A 21,193-nucleotide genomic window follows, 5' to 3' on the forward strand; every position below is an offset into this window, starting at 1 on the left:
CACACACACACACACACACACACACACATTTCCATATCAAAGGGGCCCAACACCGACCTCACTCACGTACCCACGCACTTACGAAATAGCCTTTCAGCTGTATATTTCATTTTGAAAATTCCTTTTAAAATCATAAACTTTTATGACATGCCGTATAATTTAATCTGTTCAAATCTACACGTTGCAAAGAATAGATACGAGACATCTTTTCACACTCTACATGAGTGTTTCGCAATGAAAAGCTTTGAAACACAACCGTGACTGGTTACCCATTAACTGGAAAGTGACAATGCAAACCGCAGCTTGACATTCTCGCCATAAACACAGAAACGTGCATAAACAAAGTCATTATTAGTCAGCAAATTGTCCTTTTGATATTGCTCTGTCCGGGTAGACGTGGCGACGTCATGCTAGGGAACAGGATGCATGTGCATGCTCGACTAAACGCATGGTCAAAAACAGGTACGCTGGGAGCAGGTGTCATCTCACACCCTCCCCAGCGTCTCTATATAAGGACCATGGCCTCTGTGTTCTGTGTAAGACATGAGCGATCAGCGGTCAAACATCATGAAACTTCAGGTAAGTTATACAACAGCATTCTTTACGTACGGTTGGCTTCGTCGTATATTCCGCATGCTAGACTACTTTGATCTTGGGTTCGAATCCCATATCCTTAGATTTTTAGCTCTGCATCCGTGCTCGTTGATTTTACCAAACTGGTAAACGTCAAAGATCTGTACCTCTTCAGTCTTTCATCCTGCATCAAGCTGACACGCCATGATATGACGGAAATAGGGTTCAAAGTGGCGTTAAACTAATCTCATTTCTTTATGGTCCATAACTAATCGATAATTTCCTTATGATTTCACAATGATTTTGCAAATGTTTACAATGTATCTGTATTTTATAAATTATTTAAGCATGATACACGTTTGAAAAAAATAAATAAAACGTCAACGCCAGAGAATAACCAGTCAGAGAATAGTCCGATGAAATTTCATTCGGCATAAAATGCGAAAAAGTGGTAAACAAACCAGACAATCAAGTGATTGACCAGAAATCCAGCCACACGATATCAATATCTCTATGATAGGCTATCACCTCTTAAATGCTTTTATTTATCATACTAATTTGATATATGATGCAGGATTTTAAGGTACAGAGGCATCGAGAAAAAAGCATTCATCTTTCAGGGTTAGGATGGTGCTCTTTTATATCAGGACTGAAATTTATTTTATGTGCGCTGATAGTATCTAACCGTTGTTTTCGTATTTGAAATAAACGCCTGCTCTGGATTCATCTGTTGTAATATGGTACATGTACGTCATGTATCGTTCAATTCAAACCGGGATCTTCACAGGGGGACTTAACAGCCAGCAGAGAGTATGGAGCAGTTTAAAACTTCGATGTCGGATAAAAATCCGAACGACTTCAGTTGTGTGGTGGTTGTGGGGGTGGATGGGCGGAAGGGGGCGCCTGTCAGTTTACCATGATGGCATCCGACAGTGATGAACAGCATCACTCTCCAAGGTATAACGAGATAACACATACAGCCACTGATCATTAGCAGCATTTGCATCAACCTTCTCAAAGTTTATACTGTTTCATTTTAAAATCTCATCAGGATCAGCAACCCATGCCTGCAATAAAAAGCCACTATGCTTGTCGTAAGGGGCGACTAACGGGATCGGGTGGTCAGGCTCGCTGACTTGGTTGATGCATGTCATCGTTTCCCAATTGCGTGGATCGATGCTCATGATGTCAATCACTGGATTCAATATTGCTCAGTGCGGATTTAAACAACAAAAAATTAAATCCTCAATTAAATACAGAAGGAAATAAAAAATCCTAATTCTCGTCATAGAGTTGGGGCACTGGAGTCCTGGTTTTTTCAATATGTATTTCAGTGTACAACTTAGGCTGCTTAAACTGAGTAGTGCATTTCGTTAAATAGTCTCATGTGGCCTCTTCCACTGTATTATACGCCTCAGTGAACTCATGCATTAGATCATCTGGGATAAGATTTACTCATGCGTTTATAGATCATCTGGGATGGTTTAGTTTAGAAATCAGATTACGTGGGTCTAAAACAAAGAGGGGCCAAAGATCATACCATTAAGATTTCATACCATAAATGTAAGGTTAGTGTCACAGCCAGAACTTTTGCCGTGCTATGTATGGATAACATTTTGCATTGTACTATGATTTCTGTGTTTGGAAATATTTTTCGGAGGATGTTAACACTTTCACAATTATGTTTTAGAAGGGTGTGTCGTTTAAAGTATGTGCCATAACTCAAGAAATTAAATCAGTATCCGACATCGAATGTATGAACTGCTCGAGCTCCCCATGGGCCCTTGCTCCTATTCTATTGGTTCCGTTACGACCTTATGTTTTTTCTCAGGAAAGCTGGGGGCACGGGTGGCCCAGTTGTCTAAGGTGCCGCGATTCGCTGTGCAAAGTTGCGTACCTTGGGCACGCCAGAAACCTATGTATTGTGGATGGAATCCCGGTTCGCCCCAATTATGTTTCAAGGTTTGTCAGCACCATAGCCGTGATCGTGGGTTTCAACGAAGTGGTAAACGTCTGAGACCTGCATTACTTCGGGCTTTCCTCCCACATTAAGCTGACACGCCACGATATAACTGTAATACTGTTAAAATCGGCGTAAAACCCAACTCACTCACTCACTCTCAGGTAAACTGATAATTCTAGGAGTATTTCAATGCGTTCAGGGGTAAAATTTAACCATCGCTAAACGGTATGTTTTAAGAGTGTATTTCAAATATATCCTTGGAGTGAAAGCGAGTAATATACGTTTTTAAATATACGAGTTGTAATAAAAATGTATTTTTTAACGGAATGTAAATGTATATTTATTTCATAGTATTTTTTTCACATCATCTGAATCAACGTTGATGACATGATATCGCTCGTGTAAGGGTGGCACATAACTATTCATAACTAATGAATGGACCCATTTCTCTGTATGACCTGGTCATATGATGCGCAGCTGTGTATGTATTTACAAGGTCATAGTTTGAAATTAACCGACAGACTACATAGATATTGATTAATCACCACAACACTCAGAACCACTGTAGATACGACCTCAGACAGTCCAGTCGCCTTTCTGGTTTAACGTACGGTTCAAGGACGAGGAGGTCATTTGGTTCCAGTTCAGACTTTGAACACGTTCACACATACCGGTTGACTGGTTTCGCCACAATGTACCACACAAGATTAGATCTTAGCCCTTCGATAACAGACCCGATTGTTATGTTATCGCATATATCGATAAGGTGCCGTAGTTCGTATGGGTCACGGGGCGAGTGGAAAGGAATGCGTAATGGTTTTGACAACTGACAGGCATTACTTAAGGATAACATGAAAATAATCATTTCGGCATCATCTCCGTTTGTTCAGTGAGTGAGTGAGTGAGTGAGTTGGGTTTAACGCCGCTTTTAACAATATTCCAGTTATATCATGGTGTTCCGTTTGTTCAGAGTACATAGGTGAGTGAGTGAGTGAGTGAGTGGGTGGGTGGGTTGGTGGGTGAGTGAGTGAGTGAGTGAGTGAGTGAGTGAGTGAGTGAGTGAATGTTGTGTAAAGCCACTTTTAACAGTATTTTAGTAACTGTTATATTACGACGTCTTGGCTTTGTGTGGGAGGAAAGCACATGGACAGTTGAGTCGTGATCCGGTTTGGTAAAAGTAACGTGATGGTAATTCTAGCTGTGGTGGTGTGGTGATGGTAGTTCTAATCTTGACTGGAACCAAAGGTCAGCTATGGCCACAAGGGGCGTAAACTACAAAGCCTCAGACGACTTTGTTCTTTGGCCAGTGAGTGAGTCTTCAAAAAGTTTGAACAGTATTCCAATTGTATAACCATCATACGTCTGCGCTTTGGATGAAAGTAAAAAGTAACAAAGGCCATTGGCGTTAATAATTTGCCAGAAACACGTGTATGTTCCTGACAGACCATTGATTATGATCAGGGGAAAGCTGGGATTCTAACTAACACGCGGATTATGGCACTTCCAATAGTGCCAAACAGCACAGCCAATTAATATGCTTTTTACTTCACAATTCCATACTGATTAATGAACACATACTTATGATATTGATTTGTACAATGGACAATACTTTAAACAGGTTGACATCCATGTGAGATCCCTTAACATGTGACGTATAATTGTTCATTAACCTGTACTTTAGGTTCTACTTCTGGTTTTCCTGTTCACCCCTGCTGTCGTAGGCTATGACATTGATGACGTCGATGTTGATGAGGACTCAGTTGACGTCAACGTGAGAGATAAACGCTTCATCAGGAGATACATCCTAAATTGTCCTCAACAAACTGACTTCTCACAGCCGTTCATGTTGTCCAGCAACGCCACGGGATATCCCGAGTAAGAGGACTGGATTTGTCTATCTCACTGTAACGGGTGACGTGATGCTAATTCAGGGGTTCATGCGATATACATATTACGTTCCCGAATTTAATTAAGTTACCCCAATGTAACTGAGGATTAATTCACTGAATCGGTAAGTGGCCGTGAGTGCCAACTTGATACCGTGATATCCTGCAGTCTCCATGACAGTGCATGTGCCATGGTAGCTGAGATATCCTGCGAGTCTCCATTACAGTACATATGCCATGGTAGCTGAGATATCCTGCAGTCTCCATTACAGTACATATTCCATGGTAGCTGAGATATCCTGCAGTCTCCATGACAGTGGATATGCCATGGTAGCTGATATATCCTGCAGTCTCCATGACAGTGCATATGCCATGGTAGCTGATATATCCTGCGGTCTCCATTACAGTACATAGGCCCTGGTATCTGATATATCCTGCAGTCTCCATGACGGTGCATATGCCATGGTAGCTGAGATATCCTGCAGTCTCCATGACAGTGCATATGCCATGGTAGCTGATATATCCTGCGGTCTCCATTACAGTACATATGCCATGGTAGCTGAGATATCCTGCAGTCTCTATTACAGTACATATGCCATGGTAGCTCATATATCCTGCAGTCTCCATGACAGTGCATATGCCATGGTAGCTGATATATCCTGCGGTCTCCATTACAGTACATATGCCATGGTAGCTGAGATATCCTGCAGTCTCCATGACGGTGCATATGCCATGGTAGCTGAGATATCCTGCAGTCTCCATTACAGTGCATATGCCATGGTAGCTGATATATCCTGCGGTCTCCATTACAGTACATATGCCATGGTAGCTGAGATATCCTGCAGTCTCCATGACAGTGCATATGCAATGGTAGCTCATATATCCTGCAGTCTCCATGACAGTGCATATGCCATGGTAGCTGAGATATCCTGCAGTCTCCATTACAGTACATATGTCATGGTAGCTGAGATATCCTGCAGTCTCCATGACAGTGCATATGCCATGGTAGCTGATATATCCTGCAGTCTCCAGTACTGTGCATAGGCCAAGGTAGCTCATATATCCTGCGGTCTCCATTACAGTACATATGCCATGGTAGCTGAGATATCCTGCAGTCTCTATTACAGTACATATGCCATGGTAGCTCATATATCCTGCAGTCTCCATGACAGTGCATATGCCATGGTAGCTGATATATCCTGCAGTCCCCATTACAGTGCATAGGCCCTGGTATCTGATATATCCTGAGATGTATTTGTAATCTCCGTTTTGCAATTTTATGCGTCTTGATCTCCTCAATCGAGATCAGCTGAAGGTCCTGTTACAGGTCATAACTACAACTGACAAACGCATTCATTCACTTTTTACCTTCTTTGTATTTGAATTAAGTAGTTGATTCCTGCATTTCTTTTATTGTCATCTTGATGTCTGTTTGATAGGGAAGCTATCAACAACGAAACTGCTGATGCGAACCTAACTCCATGTCTCAGTTTATTCAACGCTTCGTCAACTGACCCCAAATTTCCAGAGGATCCTGTGTAAGTATCGTTTTGCAAATAAAGTCGAACGCAGTCGTCTCGAACTTGGATATGTCGAATCCGGTTGTGTCAAACTCACAGTCCAGTCCCGACACAATCTTACCAAATTAACCACTAGTTCAACGACAGCCGTCAAGTTTGAGTCGATAGAGCTCCTGTCCCGAAAGCGGAAGATCCGAGGTTCATACTAAATGGCGTTAAAAGATGGTACTTCTTGTTACCTTGCCTGTTGCTCGGCATTAAGGGTAGAAAACAAGTACTGGTCAGCTATGTGTTAATATTGTGTCTGAGTGGCGTATCCATGATAAATTTAGGGGCGGTCGGGTAGCCTAGTGGTTAAAGCGTTCGCTCGTCACGCCGAAGACCTGGGTTCGATTCCCAACATGGGTACAATGTGTGAAGCCCATTTCTGGTGTCCCCCGCAGTGATATTGCTGGAATATTGCTAAAAGCGGCTTAAAACCATACTCACTCACTCACCCATGACAAATTTAACCAAATATAATAAGAGAAGTATTATTATGCACCTACAAATTACGGTAGGCGTCAGCATCATGCTCGTGGGTTCACCTGCATCACTTGAACCTTTTCTCCAACATCAAGCTGACATGCCTTGATATAACTTGAATACTGTTCAAACTGGCATTACACCCAAGTAACTCACACATTCAGTGACTACACCACAGTGTTAAGAAAAGCGAGAAGATCCCTATCCAGTGCGTATGTTTTTACGCCGCTTGTAGCAATATCACGGTGTGGGACACCAGAAATTGGCTTCACACATTTTGCCTATGTGGGGAATCGAGCCCGTCGAGCGGACGCTTAAACCACTAGACGACCCCACCACCCAGTATGCTGGTCAGTTAGAACTAGGTTGGTGATAGCTGATGTTCGCATTAACTAAACCTTGTGTGGTGTTTCAGACTGGCCAACGTGACCAAGGACCCGTGTCCAGCCGACGTGAAGGTGCTGCAGAGCTACATGGGAGATAACAACGACACATGCTGGGTCATACGGAACATCCAACCACTCATCCACTTTGCTGTCTGCCGGTAAATTTTAGCGGTGAAATAGAGAATCTCACCCTCGTGTATTTCGATATCAAATATATCAACCCGAGTTGATAAAAGTGGGAAAACTCCGAGGCTTGCCGAGTATTTTTTCCACTTTTATCAACGAGTGTTGATATATTTGATATCAAAAGACATGAGGGTGAGATTTTATTTATCATCCAAAATCAATCTTACAACTTTTTCAGTTTGTAGACAGTAATAAGCAGTGTCTTAAGTGTAAAAAATACTGCTAACAGCTTCAGTAGCAGGGCCATTAGAAATATCATTTGATTATGACGTCATGGTAACCAATGACGTCATAATGGTCTGCAAAGCATTGTGATGCAATTGATGATATCTACAGTGTAGATATCGCTTGACCTTTCCAAGCGATATCTCCTGTGGGAGCCAGTTTTGGATGATAAATTAAATGCAGTTAAAAAGCAGTATTGTATACTCCCGTGGGAGCTGAGAATAAAATTGAATGCACACTAATGCATTGACCGGGGTAATAATAGTTTTGTTTGTTGGTTGGTTTGTTGTTTAACCCCGCTCGCAGTGCTTGCCGGAAAAGTCACCATTTGATATTCCTGTGAAAACTAGATATAATCTTTTTAATTACTATAGGCCTAAATATTTATATAAAAAAATCTCATCTTGCAACAGTGTAGATTTTGTGGCTGATAATCTCTTTTCAACAGTTTGAAACATAAATAATTGTTCCAAGCAATTTCTGGGACAATTCATTGTAATCGATAAAAATCATTCCCCCCCCCCCCCCCCCCCCCCCCCCACCACCACTACCAATATCCACTTTATAATGGTCGGTCCCTTGCTGTCGAAAAAACATAACGAAGGCCATCTTTTACGATTGCCCGCTAAGAATAATTGACCGGTTTGTGGCTTAGTCGGAAGATAAGTACCAAATTTTCGGCAGGGTCACGGCATTAAGGGGCTAAAACAAGGACTGGTCGGCTCGGAGTCAGTATACTGTGTCTGAGTGTGGTATTCATGTTAAACTGCGGCATGGTATCTCAGTGAGCTAGCACTATAAATCGGCATCAGTCCGGACTAGTACAAGCAGCCACACACACACACACACACACACACACACACACACACACACACACACACACACGTGCATGCACGTCGCTATATAAGTGCAGTAATCTTGGACGCGACGTTAAACCCAATTTCACCTCACCTCACCTCGGCAGGGTCATGTACTTTTTATAAGAGTGAGTGACTTTGGTTTTAAGCCGCTTTTAGCAATATTCCAGCAATATCACGGTGGGGGACACAAGAAATGGGCTCACACATTGTACCCATGTCGGGAATCGAACCCGGGTCTTCGGCGTGACGAGCGAACGCTTTAACCACTACGCTACCCGACCGCCCCACTTTTTATAAGAAGAAGCACGGGCCGCCCTATGCAGAGTTGCGCGCCCTAGCCGTGAATTTGTCGGTGGATTTTTGGTTTGAATCCTAGATTCTCACACATGATGATCAATGGTCTGTCAGCACCTTGTCCCTGGGTTTCAGGGGCGGTCGGGTAGCCTAATGGTTGAAGCGTTCGCTCGTCACGCCGAAGACCCGGGTTCGATTCCCAACATGGGTACAATGTGTGAAGCCCATTTCTGGTGTCCCCAGCCGTGATATTGCTAGAATATTGCTAAAAGCGGCGTAAAACCATACTCACTCACTCACTCACTCACTCACTCACTCCCTTGGTTTCATCAAATTAGTAAATGTCTACCCTCAACTGACACACTTTAGAATTAACTCGATCAACATACAATTAAAAATTCATTTTTCAGGAACCCTAGATGTTTAACCTTTAGGCGATCATGGCTATCCAACCGATGCCTCCGAGTGTTCAAGTTTGTCTCTGTCTTGGCGTTCTGTGGGGATCGGCCTATGGGACAGCGGATTGTCAACGACAGAATCATCGTTCCGACCTCCTGCACCTGCATGGGCATCAAGTGCAGACGAACCTGGTTTTGGTAGTTGCGTACATCACTGCATCTGACATGGCGAAGAAGGAAGAAGGGCAACGTTCAAAGCAATATTTCAATATTATCATCGTGTAACCAAATGAATGAGATCACAGCACAGAGTCACATATGTCATTGTCCCCTATTCGAACGTATACTTCAAACCTGTTGGCGAAAATCAAGGCAAGGAAAGATAACCCTTTCGTTGAATCCGGACAATCCGGACAATTAAGTGTTAAATTACTCCTTGCTGGTGAAACAGAAAGAATGGGCCTCTTGACGCTAAATCGCTAAGATGAAGGTCCTTTCCTTGGTTTTATGCTTCCAGTGACCCAAAACATGTTTTTATCTGAACCCCTCCGCCCTTCCCTTTAATTTGCGTGTTAAGTGATATTCAAGAGATGTTTAATAAAAATACGTCTGCGTGAGTAATTCTTGTTCATATTTCCTTGCTGATAAATGTGACCTGGACACACAATGCAATTGGAGTCATCAATGATGACACCTAAAATCTGAAAGACGTACACATGAAAACACTTGCAACAATGTAATATAACGAATGCTGACTTCTTTCGCAAATTTATCATTTGCCCTCAGGTTGAAGGGACATAACTCTAACTTAATAAATTGACAGTTATTTCCCTTAGATCATTCGTTACAACAACAACGTGACAATGCACCGTATTCATCTGAATCCAAGATACGCATTGTCAAAATTTGTTTCATTTAAAGAAACCAAAAGTTGAAAGACCACTAAATGATTGGACATACAAGTTTCACATGTCTGGGCTACGTTCCACAGAGCGATCGTAGCGCAAAGTCTATGTTGACACGTGAAGATTCCGGGGTCTTCAGCAACCCATGCTTGCAGTAAAAGGTGACTATGCTTGTCGTAAAAGGCGACTTACGGGATCGGGTGGTCAGACTCGCTGACGTGGTTGATGCATGTCATCGATCCCAATTGCGTTGATCGATGCGCATGATATAAATCACTGGATTGTCTGGTCCAGACTCGATTATTTACAGACCGCCGTCATATAGCTGGAATATTGCTGAGTGCGGCGTTGAACAACAAACCAACCAACCAACGTAAGTCTATATTAAAGTGTTGAAGTTACGACCACCTCAGTGCTGCGATAGCTACCATAGCTTTTTGTCCGTTTAGTGAATTCATAAAGATTTACTTCCTGAGCAACAGAACCTATAGCTTGTAATCCTCTTGTACCTTATGTACCTTATTGGTAATAGCACCAGTAACAGCAAATCGACAGCTGTGTGAGTTTTGGTATTCGTGTGGTTTCTCCATCTATGAATATTGCCGTAAAAGGCGACTATGCTTGTCGTAAGAGGCTACTAACGGGATCGGGTGGTCAGGCTCACTGACTTGGTTGATGCATGTCATCGCATCCCAATTGCGTGATTCGATGCTCATGATGTCAATCACTGGATTGTCTGGTCCAGACTCGATTATTTACAGACCGCCGTCATACAGCTGGAATATTGGTGAGTGCAGCGTTAAATAACAAAGAAAGAGAGAAACATCTATGACTATGAACACTGATGGGCTGCAACTCGGTATGCACATTTATGTCCCTTAGTCGGATCCGCTAAGCGTCGCTTCGAATCCGAGATTACCCCTGATTACTTTTGTACGTCAAAACTATACTCGTCTAAGACATGCGTAACGTTTGCCTTACCTCCACATATCAAGCTGACACGACGTGGGAATCTGTTTTTGAGCAGAATGACATGAGAAAAAAATACATAAAGATATATTTCGACGGTATGGAGTTATTGAATACGAAACTGTAGACGCTTTTTCAAACTTTCAGAAGTCGGTTATGAAAACAGGGACGGTGAACACAGAACCATGACAGTTGTAGACTGTCCCAATCGATGCTTGTCGAAAAGGGGGAGTATTTCGATCAGGTGATTGGTGTCGGATCCTACCGGACAGGGTAGGATGTTACACATACTACAAGCTTGAGCAATGGATTGCCAGGTTTGAATACTGCTATGTATGGCGTTTAACAACAAACCAACCAGATATGCACTTACACGTACCGCATATTGGTTTTATTCAATCATATTTACTGACATGAGAAATTGATAAACTCAGAATTAGACGTATTTATTTTTGCCGGGTTTGTGAGTGAGTGGTTGAGTGTGGAGAATCGAACATGGGATTTTTAACCACTAGATTCACGCCCCACTATTGCCGAAGGTTCTGCCGACCGATTCCTAATGCAGAGTCAATAAATGTTGTAATGCCATGGCCACACATCCTCCTTCAACCATGAGTTTGAAACAGGAAACAGCCCCGCACAGACCATGATATCCTATTTGTTAAATGGGTTAAAGTAGATTACAGCGATCACGGCTAAAGCATCTGTTTGTACATGTGTGAGTGGATGAGTGAACATTGATTAACGCAACACATGTTGTAAAGCCTTTCATTAACGTTCATCTGAATGATTCCTTTCTCAGCGAAATTGCCCGTATATACCATATACATGTAGTTACTACATTTGAGCCTACAGTATGACTGTCAACCCTATAGATCCTACATTTAAAACACCATTTTGACTGTGGATCATATAGATCCTACATATGAGATTACAGTATGACTGCCAACCCTATAGTTCCTACCTGTGAGACCACACTGTGACTGTCGACTCTGTAGTTCCTACATGTGAGACTATAGTATGACTGTCGACCCTATAGATCCTACATGTGAGACTATAGTATGACTGTCGACCCTATAGATCCTACATGTGAGACTATAGTATGACTGTCGACCCTATAGATCCTACATGTGAGACTATAGTATGACTGTCGACCCTATAGTTCCTACATGTGAGACTAAATATGACTGTCGACCCTATAGATCCTACATGTGAGACTATAGTATGACTGTCGACCCTGTTGTTCCTACATGTGAGACTATAGTATGACTGTCGACCCTGTAGTTCTAACACGGGAGACTACAGTATGACTGTCGACCCTATAGATCCTACATGTGAGACTACAGTATGACTGTCTATCCTATAGTTCCTACGTGTGAGACTATAGTATGACTGTCGACCCTATAGATCCTACATGTGAGACTATAGTATGACGGTTGAGCCTGTTGTTCCTACATGTGAGACTGCAGTATGACTGTCGACCCTATAGTTCCTACATGTGAGACTATAGTTTACTATATGACTGTCGACCCTATAGTTCCTACGTGTGAGACTAAATATGACTGTCGACCTTATAGATCCTACATGTGAGACTATAGTATGACGGTTGAGCCTGTTGTTCCTACATGTGAGACTATAGTATGACTGTCGACCCTGTAGTTCTTACACGGGAGACTACAGTATGACTGTCTACCCAATAGTTCCTACGTGTGAGACTATAGTATGACTGTCGACCCTATAGATCCTACATGTGAGACTATAGTATGACGGTGAACCTTAAATTTTCCTGGAGCTGGGTTTAAAATCAAATGCGTAATGACCTGTGACGTAAATTGAAAATCCTGACGGTCGCTTCTACGTTATTGCCTGCACCCGTATTCTAATATAAAGACATATTTACGTTTTGAACATAATACAGTACCACTAAAATGGGTAGTTTGTTATTTAGATACGTCATGTTTTTTCAAGAAATGTAAACGAAGCCAGACGAAGTCTGGTGTCGTTGGTTAATGTGAATAGAGGTGTTTTCTGTCGTACAAGTTGCAACTTTGTTTCCACAAGTAATTCTAGAAAACTATGGTTGCAAAAAGCGCCGTCGCAATAACTCCGCGCGATATGGCGACAAAGGGATAGAACGTTATTGCGATATCGCAGCATGATATAGCGATATTGCTATTCAGCTAAAAACGAAATAGCGATAACATGCAACGACATGGCGATCGATAATACTACGCGACAAAGCAATGATACGACGCGACATGGCGATTATACAAACCGACATGGCGAAAACACGACACGACATTGCGACAACACGACACGACATTGCGATATTGCAACGCAATACGGCAAAATGGCGATAGTGCGACATTGCGATATTACGATATGGCGACATGGCGATAATGCTCAGACGCCATTTGTGAAATATAGGACAGCGGATACACAGGATCATACTGGATATCTCTCATAATAAGTATCCCGGGCTATTACGGTTGGGATATCTGTCCTTCAAACACAGGAGTCCATCCGTGGGTCCACAACACTTTATTTGTCATATTATAATTACAGCATCTTTATAATCACGATTGTGGTAATGGGACAGACATGGCCAGGCAGCTTATCAGAGGCGTTAGAGAGCCAACCTGCCAAGCCGCTGTCCGAAGGTCAAGTCCCGACTTACAGAAAGTATACTAATTTCACTGACCAGCTGCCATGTATCGAATACGATACCTCTCTCGTCAGCCTGCCGTATCCCGCACCTCATCCACAATGTCAAGCTTCATTGGCCAACTGGCCATTCTCTTGCGCTAATTAGGAGCCACTGACCTGCACCGTGCTGTTGGCCATAGTAATAATAGCCCAGCTGCTGTTATAATTTGTATTGGCCCGCGCTGTGAATAGTTATCTATATATATTTAACTTATTTAACTCAAGGAATATATAAGACATATATATACTCCCTGTTGAAACCTATACTCTTGAATTGGCCAGCGCTGTGAATATTTATCTATATATATTTAACTTATTTAACTCAAGGAATATATAAGACATATATATACTCCCTGTTGAAACCTATACTCTTGAATTGGCCAGCGCTGTGAATATTTATCTATATATATTTAACTTATTTAACTCAAGGAATATATAAGACATATATATACTCCCTGTTAAAACCTATACCCTGCCAAACTGCCCACGATATAAGAGAGCGGGAAGTAAGTTAGATAAACCAGAGACCATATATTATATGACCTCTGGATAAACGTACTCATAAGCCAATATACTGAATTAGCAAGCACGAAGGCCACCTGAAACTAACCGTGGCACAATTGCAACTCCATAACAAATTATTCCATCCTAGCAGCAAAATGTGTTTTTGTTATTCACTGGCAGGACGACGGATAGAACAAAATAGAAACATGTAATTATCACCGAATCCTACAAAAAAGGCTAACAGAATGCGCAGTTATGTTCTTGATGTATTTTAGGTGATGTAAAATCATACATCAGTTAACAACAGTTCAGTTTATTGTAAAATGTCAGATCAATATAAAATCCTGAAAAAGAGGTTTGGGTGTGTGAAGTAACACATTCTTTGCACAGCCAAACGCGTGATGGGTGATGACATAGGACAGCAGTGGACACTTGGAGAATATGAACAATGATAATATCAAGAACATTAGAACTCTGTTCGCCGTAGGATTTCATCAGAATAACTTTGGGTTGTCACGGCACATAGCACTAGGTTTGTTTGAAACAAAATCCCCACATCATTACGCTGCCACCGTCATGTCTGTTTATATTAGTACAGCATAAATCACTGTACTCAACGCTGTACCCGTAGGGAAAAATGAGTGAGTGATTGAGTTGGGTTTAACGCCGCTTTTAACAGTATTCCAGTCATATCACGGCGTGTCAGCTTAATATGGGAGGAAAGCCCAAAGTGATGCAGGTGAACCCACGAGCACGGATATGGTGCTGACAAACCTAGAAACATAGTTGGGGCGAACCGGGATTCAAACCCACAATCATAGGTTTCTGGCGTGGCCAAGGGACGCAACTCTGCACAGCGAATCGCGGCACCTTAGACGACTGGGCCACCCGTGCCCGCTCGTAGGGTAAAAATGGACAAAAGATGTTGTATTTTTTTTAAAATGGTGGTAACGTTTCAATAAAAGAACAAAATGGCATTATAAAGGAAAACCCGATGAAGTTGTTTCATTTTATAAATACATAGGTGTATGTTTTACAAGTAGATACTCTTTGTCAAATAATACACGTACACTTGTATTGCCAAAACAAAGGTAGTAGGCATATTAAAAAGTCTTATAGTTTTGGACAATATGATGACTTTAAAATATTTGATACAAAAATAAGCCCGATTCTATTGTATGGATCAGGTTTATGGGTCCTGGAACATTTTGATGTTATTGAAAGGGTATATGTAAAATGTAAATAGTCTTTGGCGAAAGTCCAGCACACAAAACGCAAGGGTACATGATGAGTTTGGAAGGGTTCCCGTGTGTCTCCATATCCATTTAAAAGTTATGAACATTTTGGTCAGGTAACTTAATATGGTACTCTAGTGTGTTGTGTTGAGTTGAAAGAACAGGAAAATACACCAATGTCGGAAAATAAAAGTAAGTGATTGATATTTAACAAGAAGAAATCAAGCTCCAAGCACAAAATTGTCGTGAAGCACGTGACCTCGGACAGCACGTGCAAGTTGTGGTATGCCAGATTTACTATTGTCACTCAGACTCGGTTGTGTGCAGAAGCATATTGTTTTCTTGGAGCCAAACGCTCAAAGACACTTTATTAAACATATCAATCATGAAGAAGTCAACAGCATTGATCATTCGACATTTGCAACGCGCCGAACGTTAACCTACCATAGGCAGGTTGCAGGTGGGCACACGTCATAATAGTATTGTCCAACCGCTGCACGTTTCTAAATCTGACCTCAGCAGATTGTGGGCCTGATACCAACAAACATATAACGCTTCTCTGGACGCTTAAGGGCAGCATTGCAGCCCCGGACAGTTCAGTCAGAACGATAGCATCAAGATATCGGTTGCAAACTGCCGCTCAGATAAGGGACCGGTTGCAACAGGCGACTGACCATGGTGTAAGAGTACATACCCAGATGGTGCGACATTGTCTCACCATTTGCGTGCACGACCTCCATGTCACATGCCATAACTTGGCACGTGGTGCGCCAGTGGAGTCGAGAAAGTCAGGTCTGGGATAATCGACCTTTAAACTGGCTGTAAATACGCAAAGACACTATGACATAACCTTTGAAGAAAGATTCTCCTCCAAAGAAATTACATTGAAAATGAATTTCATATTTTGCTAGTATTTGAATCATATAATACTTTGTGTATTCGAAAAAAATATAACACCCACATGTATCCAAATTCAAAATTATGAAATATTGCATAAGACCAGTGTATATCTCCTTAAAAGTACAGCAACATCATAAACAGTTGCTAACATATTCACATTGGTTATATCCATATCTGTTTAATTGCATGTATTAATCCTAGTACATTGCTCAGGTAAATATTAATCTGTATATGGCTTATTATGGGCCATAAGGCCTTTATTCCTGCGACATACCAAAAGACGTTTAACGATGGTACTTGTTGTTACCCTGTCTGGCGCTCGGCATTAAAGGGCTAAAACAAGGACTGGTCGGCTCGGAGCCAGTATACTGTGGGGATGTGAAGTGAGTTCAGGGTGTGGGGCCGGAGTGGCTTGTGAGGCTGTGGGTGGAGAAGTTGGGTGGGCTGAGGATGTGGGGTGGGTGTGTGGGGTGGCATTGGGGCTGGTTGATAAAGTGGTTGAGCTCCAGGTCTTAACATGAAGCAGACAGAGATCACTGTTTATGTACTTGTAATTTGTACGAATACAGTACGGAAATCATTTAACCCTAGAAATACGTTGAGCGATTGCCTGATTAAACAAACCAGGTAATATCAACCAGCAATCATTTGTAACGTGCGTACACTACACTATTGTGTTCAGCCATTAAGATCGGTAGAACGATAGGCAAACACTGGTCCAATGCTGAATATCGCCTTTCTGTCCATGGTAACATACTCGTTTTCAACGAATTATCCATAACAACACGTAGCCAGCTAACAAGTAAAACAGTCCGCTATTCAGTTGCACGAAGGGGAATATACCAGGAAGTTGTGATATTTCCGGACAGAAAAAAACTGTGATCCATCGTTATCAACGTCTTGAATATCAGGCCTATGTCAATGTTATTCATGTAAGGTAAGATATTACTGTTATTTATTGCTATGAGATAAATTTATGTCTGGTTAAAAATGAGTGTCTATTGTGAGTAGACTGAATTTCCTTCAACCTGCCCGTATCTATGCCTTGCGTGTGGCTTCCTGCTTGTGCGTGTATAGATTGTATTCAACAAACATGCAAACTATAGAGTGAGGAAGTTGACTTTGCCACTAGAGTGAAGCAGCGTGTGAAATGGTATCAAAGTATTGCTGGCCAGTATGGGGTTGTTGGCCTTTAAAGTTACTAGCCAGACAATCCATGAAGACAACCAATGCTTGCTGGAACAATTATCATTGATTTCATAATATCCACTTACCTATTTTAAAAAAAAAAATCCTTTAAGTAATGGATAAAAACTGTGATCAATCGTTATCAACGTCTTGAATATCAGGCCTATGTCAATGTTTCTCATGTACGGTAAGATATTACTGTTATTTATTGCTATGAGTTAACTTTATGTCTGGTTAAAAATGATCCTCTTTGTCAGAAGGAATCCAAAACAAGAGCATGTTTGGGCAAGCGTATATGCATATTGATGTCGACAGTTCATTATTTTATAATATGATATGATATGATATGATATGATATGATATGATATGATATGATACCAAGATGTAGAAGCCCAGCATTCATAAATTAAGTGTTATTTTTGTTTAAAATTGATTTAAATAAAAAAATATGTTTTTATACGTCATTATGACTTGTACGCTTAAAAAATGAACCCACATATACACATCCACCCACTGGATCCGAGTAACGTGCTCTCTATAATGCCGTGGATGTCATAATGGATTACCGTAAATCCTCGATTAAATGTAGGATAACTCTCTGATCGGCCTTATGTTTGTTTTTGTTTGTTGTTTAACAACAACTCAACAATATTCCAATTATATGACTGCGGTCTGTAAATAGTCTGGACCAGACTAGTCAGTGATTGATAACATGAGCATCGACCTTCGCAATTCATCATAAGCATGGATCTACACAATTGGAATTTAAGGACATGTTTCACCCAAGTCACCTGATCCCGCTAGTCGCCTCTTTCGACAAGCACGGGTTGCTCAAGATCAATTCTAAACCGGAACTTCACTGTAGCCCAGTGAAGCAAGCCTCTTACGATTGGCCTTAGACAACAATGTCGAAGTTTGCTATTTTCATAAGTCGACACACACTGACAGCAATAAAAGATGGAAAAATAACAAATTTTGGGCCTGACGGTTGGTCAAGAGCATGTCTGAAAGCGATAACGTTACATACGTTAATGAGAGAATATACGGTAGCTGTGACGCGACTCGACCAAATATGTCGTGTTTATGAAGCGTTAGGTACAACCATATTTCACACACGCAGTTTAAAACATTATTTTACATATTGTACATTATTGTACTTTTCAAATACGCCCGTATACGATATCTCCCCGAGGCAAGAGTGTCCACAGCCATGTATCAAAGCGTAGAAACTAGGCCTTGGTATGGACTAGGGGAGACGCTTGCCTCGGGAAGGGGCTTGTTCCTGAACTTTCGGTTTGTTTGTAGTTTTTAAGGATAGTGTGTTGAGGGCTGGGGGATTAAAAGGTCTGAAAATATCTTTCTGACAGAATCAACATGTCAGTAAATTTATAACACTACATGTCATATTTGTAATGAAAATGAACAGCATATGTACCGTAATTGATACAATGTGAATAACCGTACGCGTATTATTTAGAAATCATCATGGTGCAAAGGTGTTCTTGATGCTCCACAATTGTTTTTTTTTAACAAAATCATGGTTAATAATACTTTGTCAATATTTACTGTACGATTTGTTGTGTGTATCTTGTGCATTATGTATAACGTACATGTACGTCGCCATATCTCCTACAAACACAATTACCGTAAATCATCAATAAAATATAGCATATACGGACGCATCTGAAAACACGTTTTTTCAAAGCGATAATGAGTAAAAACAACAACAGTTGGTCTAGTCGTATTCAACGCCACTGTGCAGAGTTGATATGAGTCCCTTGGACGTTCTGATTTGCCCTGACTATATTTCTAGGTTTGTGCCAAGTCTGCATCCCAGACTTTAAAGAATTTTGTTTTTTAAAAAGGAATTGAACTCAATTCTGGAAAGATTTGGCAAGTCTAGACTGCCTCTGCTCTAGCACTGTTCTGGGCTCTATTTTGTATTTTATTTTGTATTTTGTAGATATGTATTTATAAATAAGACAACTTTAATTCTGGGAGTAAATGTTAGTCTTGTCTGATCTTGTATAACATGCTTCTTTCAATCCGCATACGGCTGACACGCCGGGATATAAATGAAACACTAAATAAACCAAATTGACACAACAAACAAATGCATTATTATAATTTATTCTATTATTAAGCCTGCGTTCCATTAGCGAGTAGTCAATAGCATTGAGAAAAATCTATATAAATACAGTGTAATTGATGAGTCTCCGTGCGAGGACTGGCGGCAAGACTGGTGTGAGTGTCACATGTTCTCGCATTTCGTGTCATCATGACCCTTTGTCGATCATTATCAAAAGGAAGTGTTACCGACAGAATCATGTTTCCTGGTAAAGTGCACTGCTGAATGCGAAATATTGGAGTCTATTGTGAGTAGCCTGAATTTTCTTCAGCCTTCCCGTATCTATGCCTTGCGTGTGGCTTCCTGCTCGTGCGTGTATAGATTGTATTCAACAAACATGCAAACTATAGAGTGAGGAAGTTGACTTTGCCACTAGAGTGAAGCAGCGTGTGAAATGGTATCAAAGTATTGCTGGCCAGTATGGGGTTGTTGGCCTTTAAAGTTACTAGCCAGACAATCCGTGAAGACAACCAATGCTTGCTGGAACAATTATCATTGATTTCATAATATCCACTTACCTATTTTAAAAAAAAAATCCTTTAAGTAATCGATAAAAAGAAATTTAAATGTCTATCATCAAATATTTCGCGATAATAATCGCTTTTCGTTGAGTAATATGAGACAATACCTGAAATACGTCCGTTTTCGAAGCTGTGTAGGATTAACACGCGCGAAGATTCCTTTGATACTCGCTAGGGGTATTTATGTAGTTGTAACATGAGATTTTAATGGGTAGATATTGGTTTCTAATGACGCTATCTAGTATAAGGACCGTGATTGGTCAAATTTAACCACGCGACCTAATGCAGTCACAATAACAGCAATAGATATCGTTATCTTGTATGATGTGCAGTAAACTACGGTTATAACAAACTCAAAGGGACCATTAATTTTAGTTCGTCATAAGTTTGTTATAAGTGTATAATGCACATGTACAGCAAATGGTCGGGACAAAACAAGGTAAGTTCGTTATATATCCTCAATTCTTTATGAGCGTGTTTGTTATAAACGTAGTGTTTTGTATTTCAACAAGAAAACAGCTTGATAACGGTGTCAGAATCTTCATCGAAATGTCACTAAATGCAAAAGAAAAACAGCAATTGTATTAGTATGAAATCGAGGCGAAAAATGCCGAGATGTCATTTGACTTTCATTACACGATCGCTCGAAAAGATGGAGATGGCGCCAATATTTATGGTGGATTTTATTTGTTACTTTATTTAATAACATATTTAACGATTTTCTTGAAACGTCTTTATTGCACTGCGCCAGGCGCCGTGCTTTATTGGTGAAAATTACACGGGGGCCTGTACATGTGCAATGGGGATGAGTGATCGTTGGAAAGACGTAACCAAACTTTTAAGAAGAACTTTATCTTTGTCTTTCGAGTGAATTATGATATGTGTACATACTAAATACATAAATAATTCTGAAAATAATTTTTATTACATTCCTAACTGTAAAGTATTACGCTAAACATGTTTATGTTATTCAGCAACAACCATATCAGGGAGCCATGTCCTGTCCTAGACTGGTTTACCTGCCCTAGAGCGTTTGCGCTCCTCGCCTGCAGCCGCTGGGAGGCGACGGGCAGGGTACCAGTCTAGCTCTATCCGACCTATTTCCCAATACAGCATTTCACTGCGGTGAAAAGTTACCTTATATGGTTCATGGTTAAAATTGAAAAATGCTCTCACAAAGTTGTGGGTGTCAATTTTAACAATACCTGCATGTTTCCATGTGCAGATCTACTTCATTATAAGATAATATTACAACAGCTATTACTTTAAAAAGATTAATTATGAACAAATATTGATAACTTTACAGCTGTATATACAGTCA

At 40.9% G+C, this 21,193-nt stretch overlaps 1 protein-coding gene across 1 annotated transcript; it reads left to right on the forward strand.

The window, feature by feature from the left end:
• Window positions 1–543: 543 nt before the first annotated feature.
• On the forward strand, window positions 544–9,018 carry LOC139449651 (uncharacterized). Its single transcript, XM_071231135.1, has 5 exons — window positions 544–579; window positions 4,218–4,411; window positions 5,862–5,960; window positions 6,883–7,011; window positions 8,829–9,018. Exons 1-5 carry the CDS (start codon window positions 544–546, stop codon window positions 9,016–9,018), a joined length of 648 nt encoding a protein of 215 aa, XP_071087236.1.
• Window positions 9,019–21,193: the final 12,175 nt, after the last annotated feature.

This window comes from Haliotis cracherodii, unplaced genomic scaffold, assembly GCF_022045235.1.
Source record: "Haliotis cracherodii isolate W230 unplaced genomic scaffold, xgHalCrac1.p SCAF_10, whole genome shotgun sequence".
NCBI lineage: Eukaryota > Metazoa > Mollusca > Gastropoda > Lepetellida > Haliotidae > Haliotis > Haliotis cracherodii.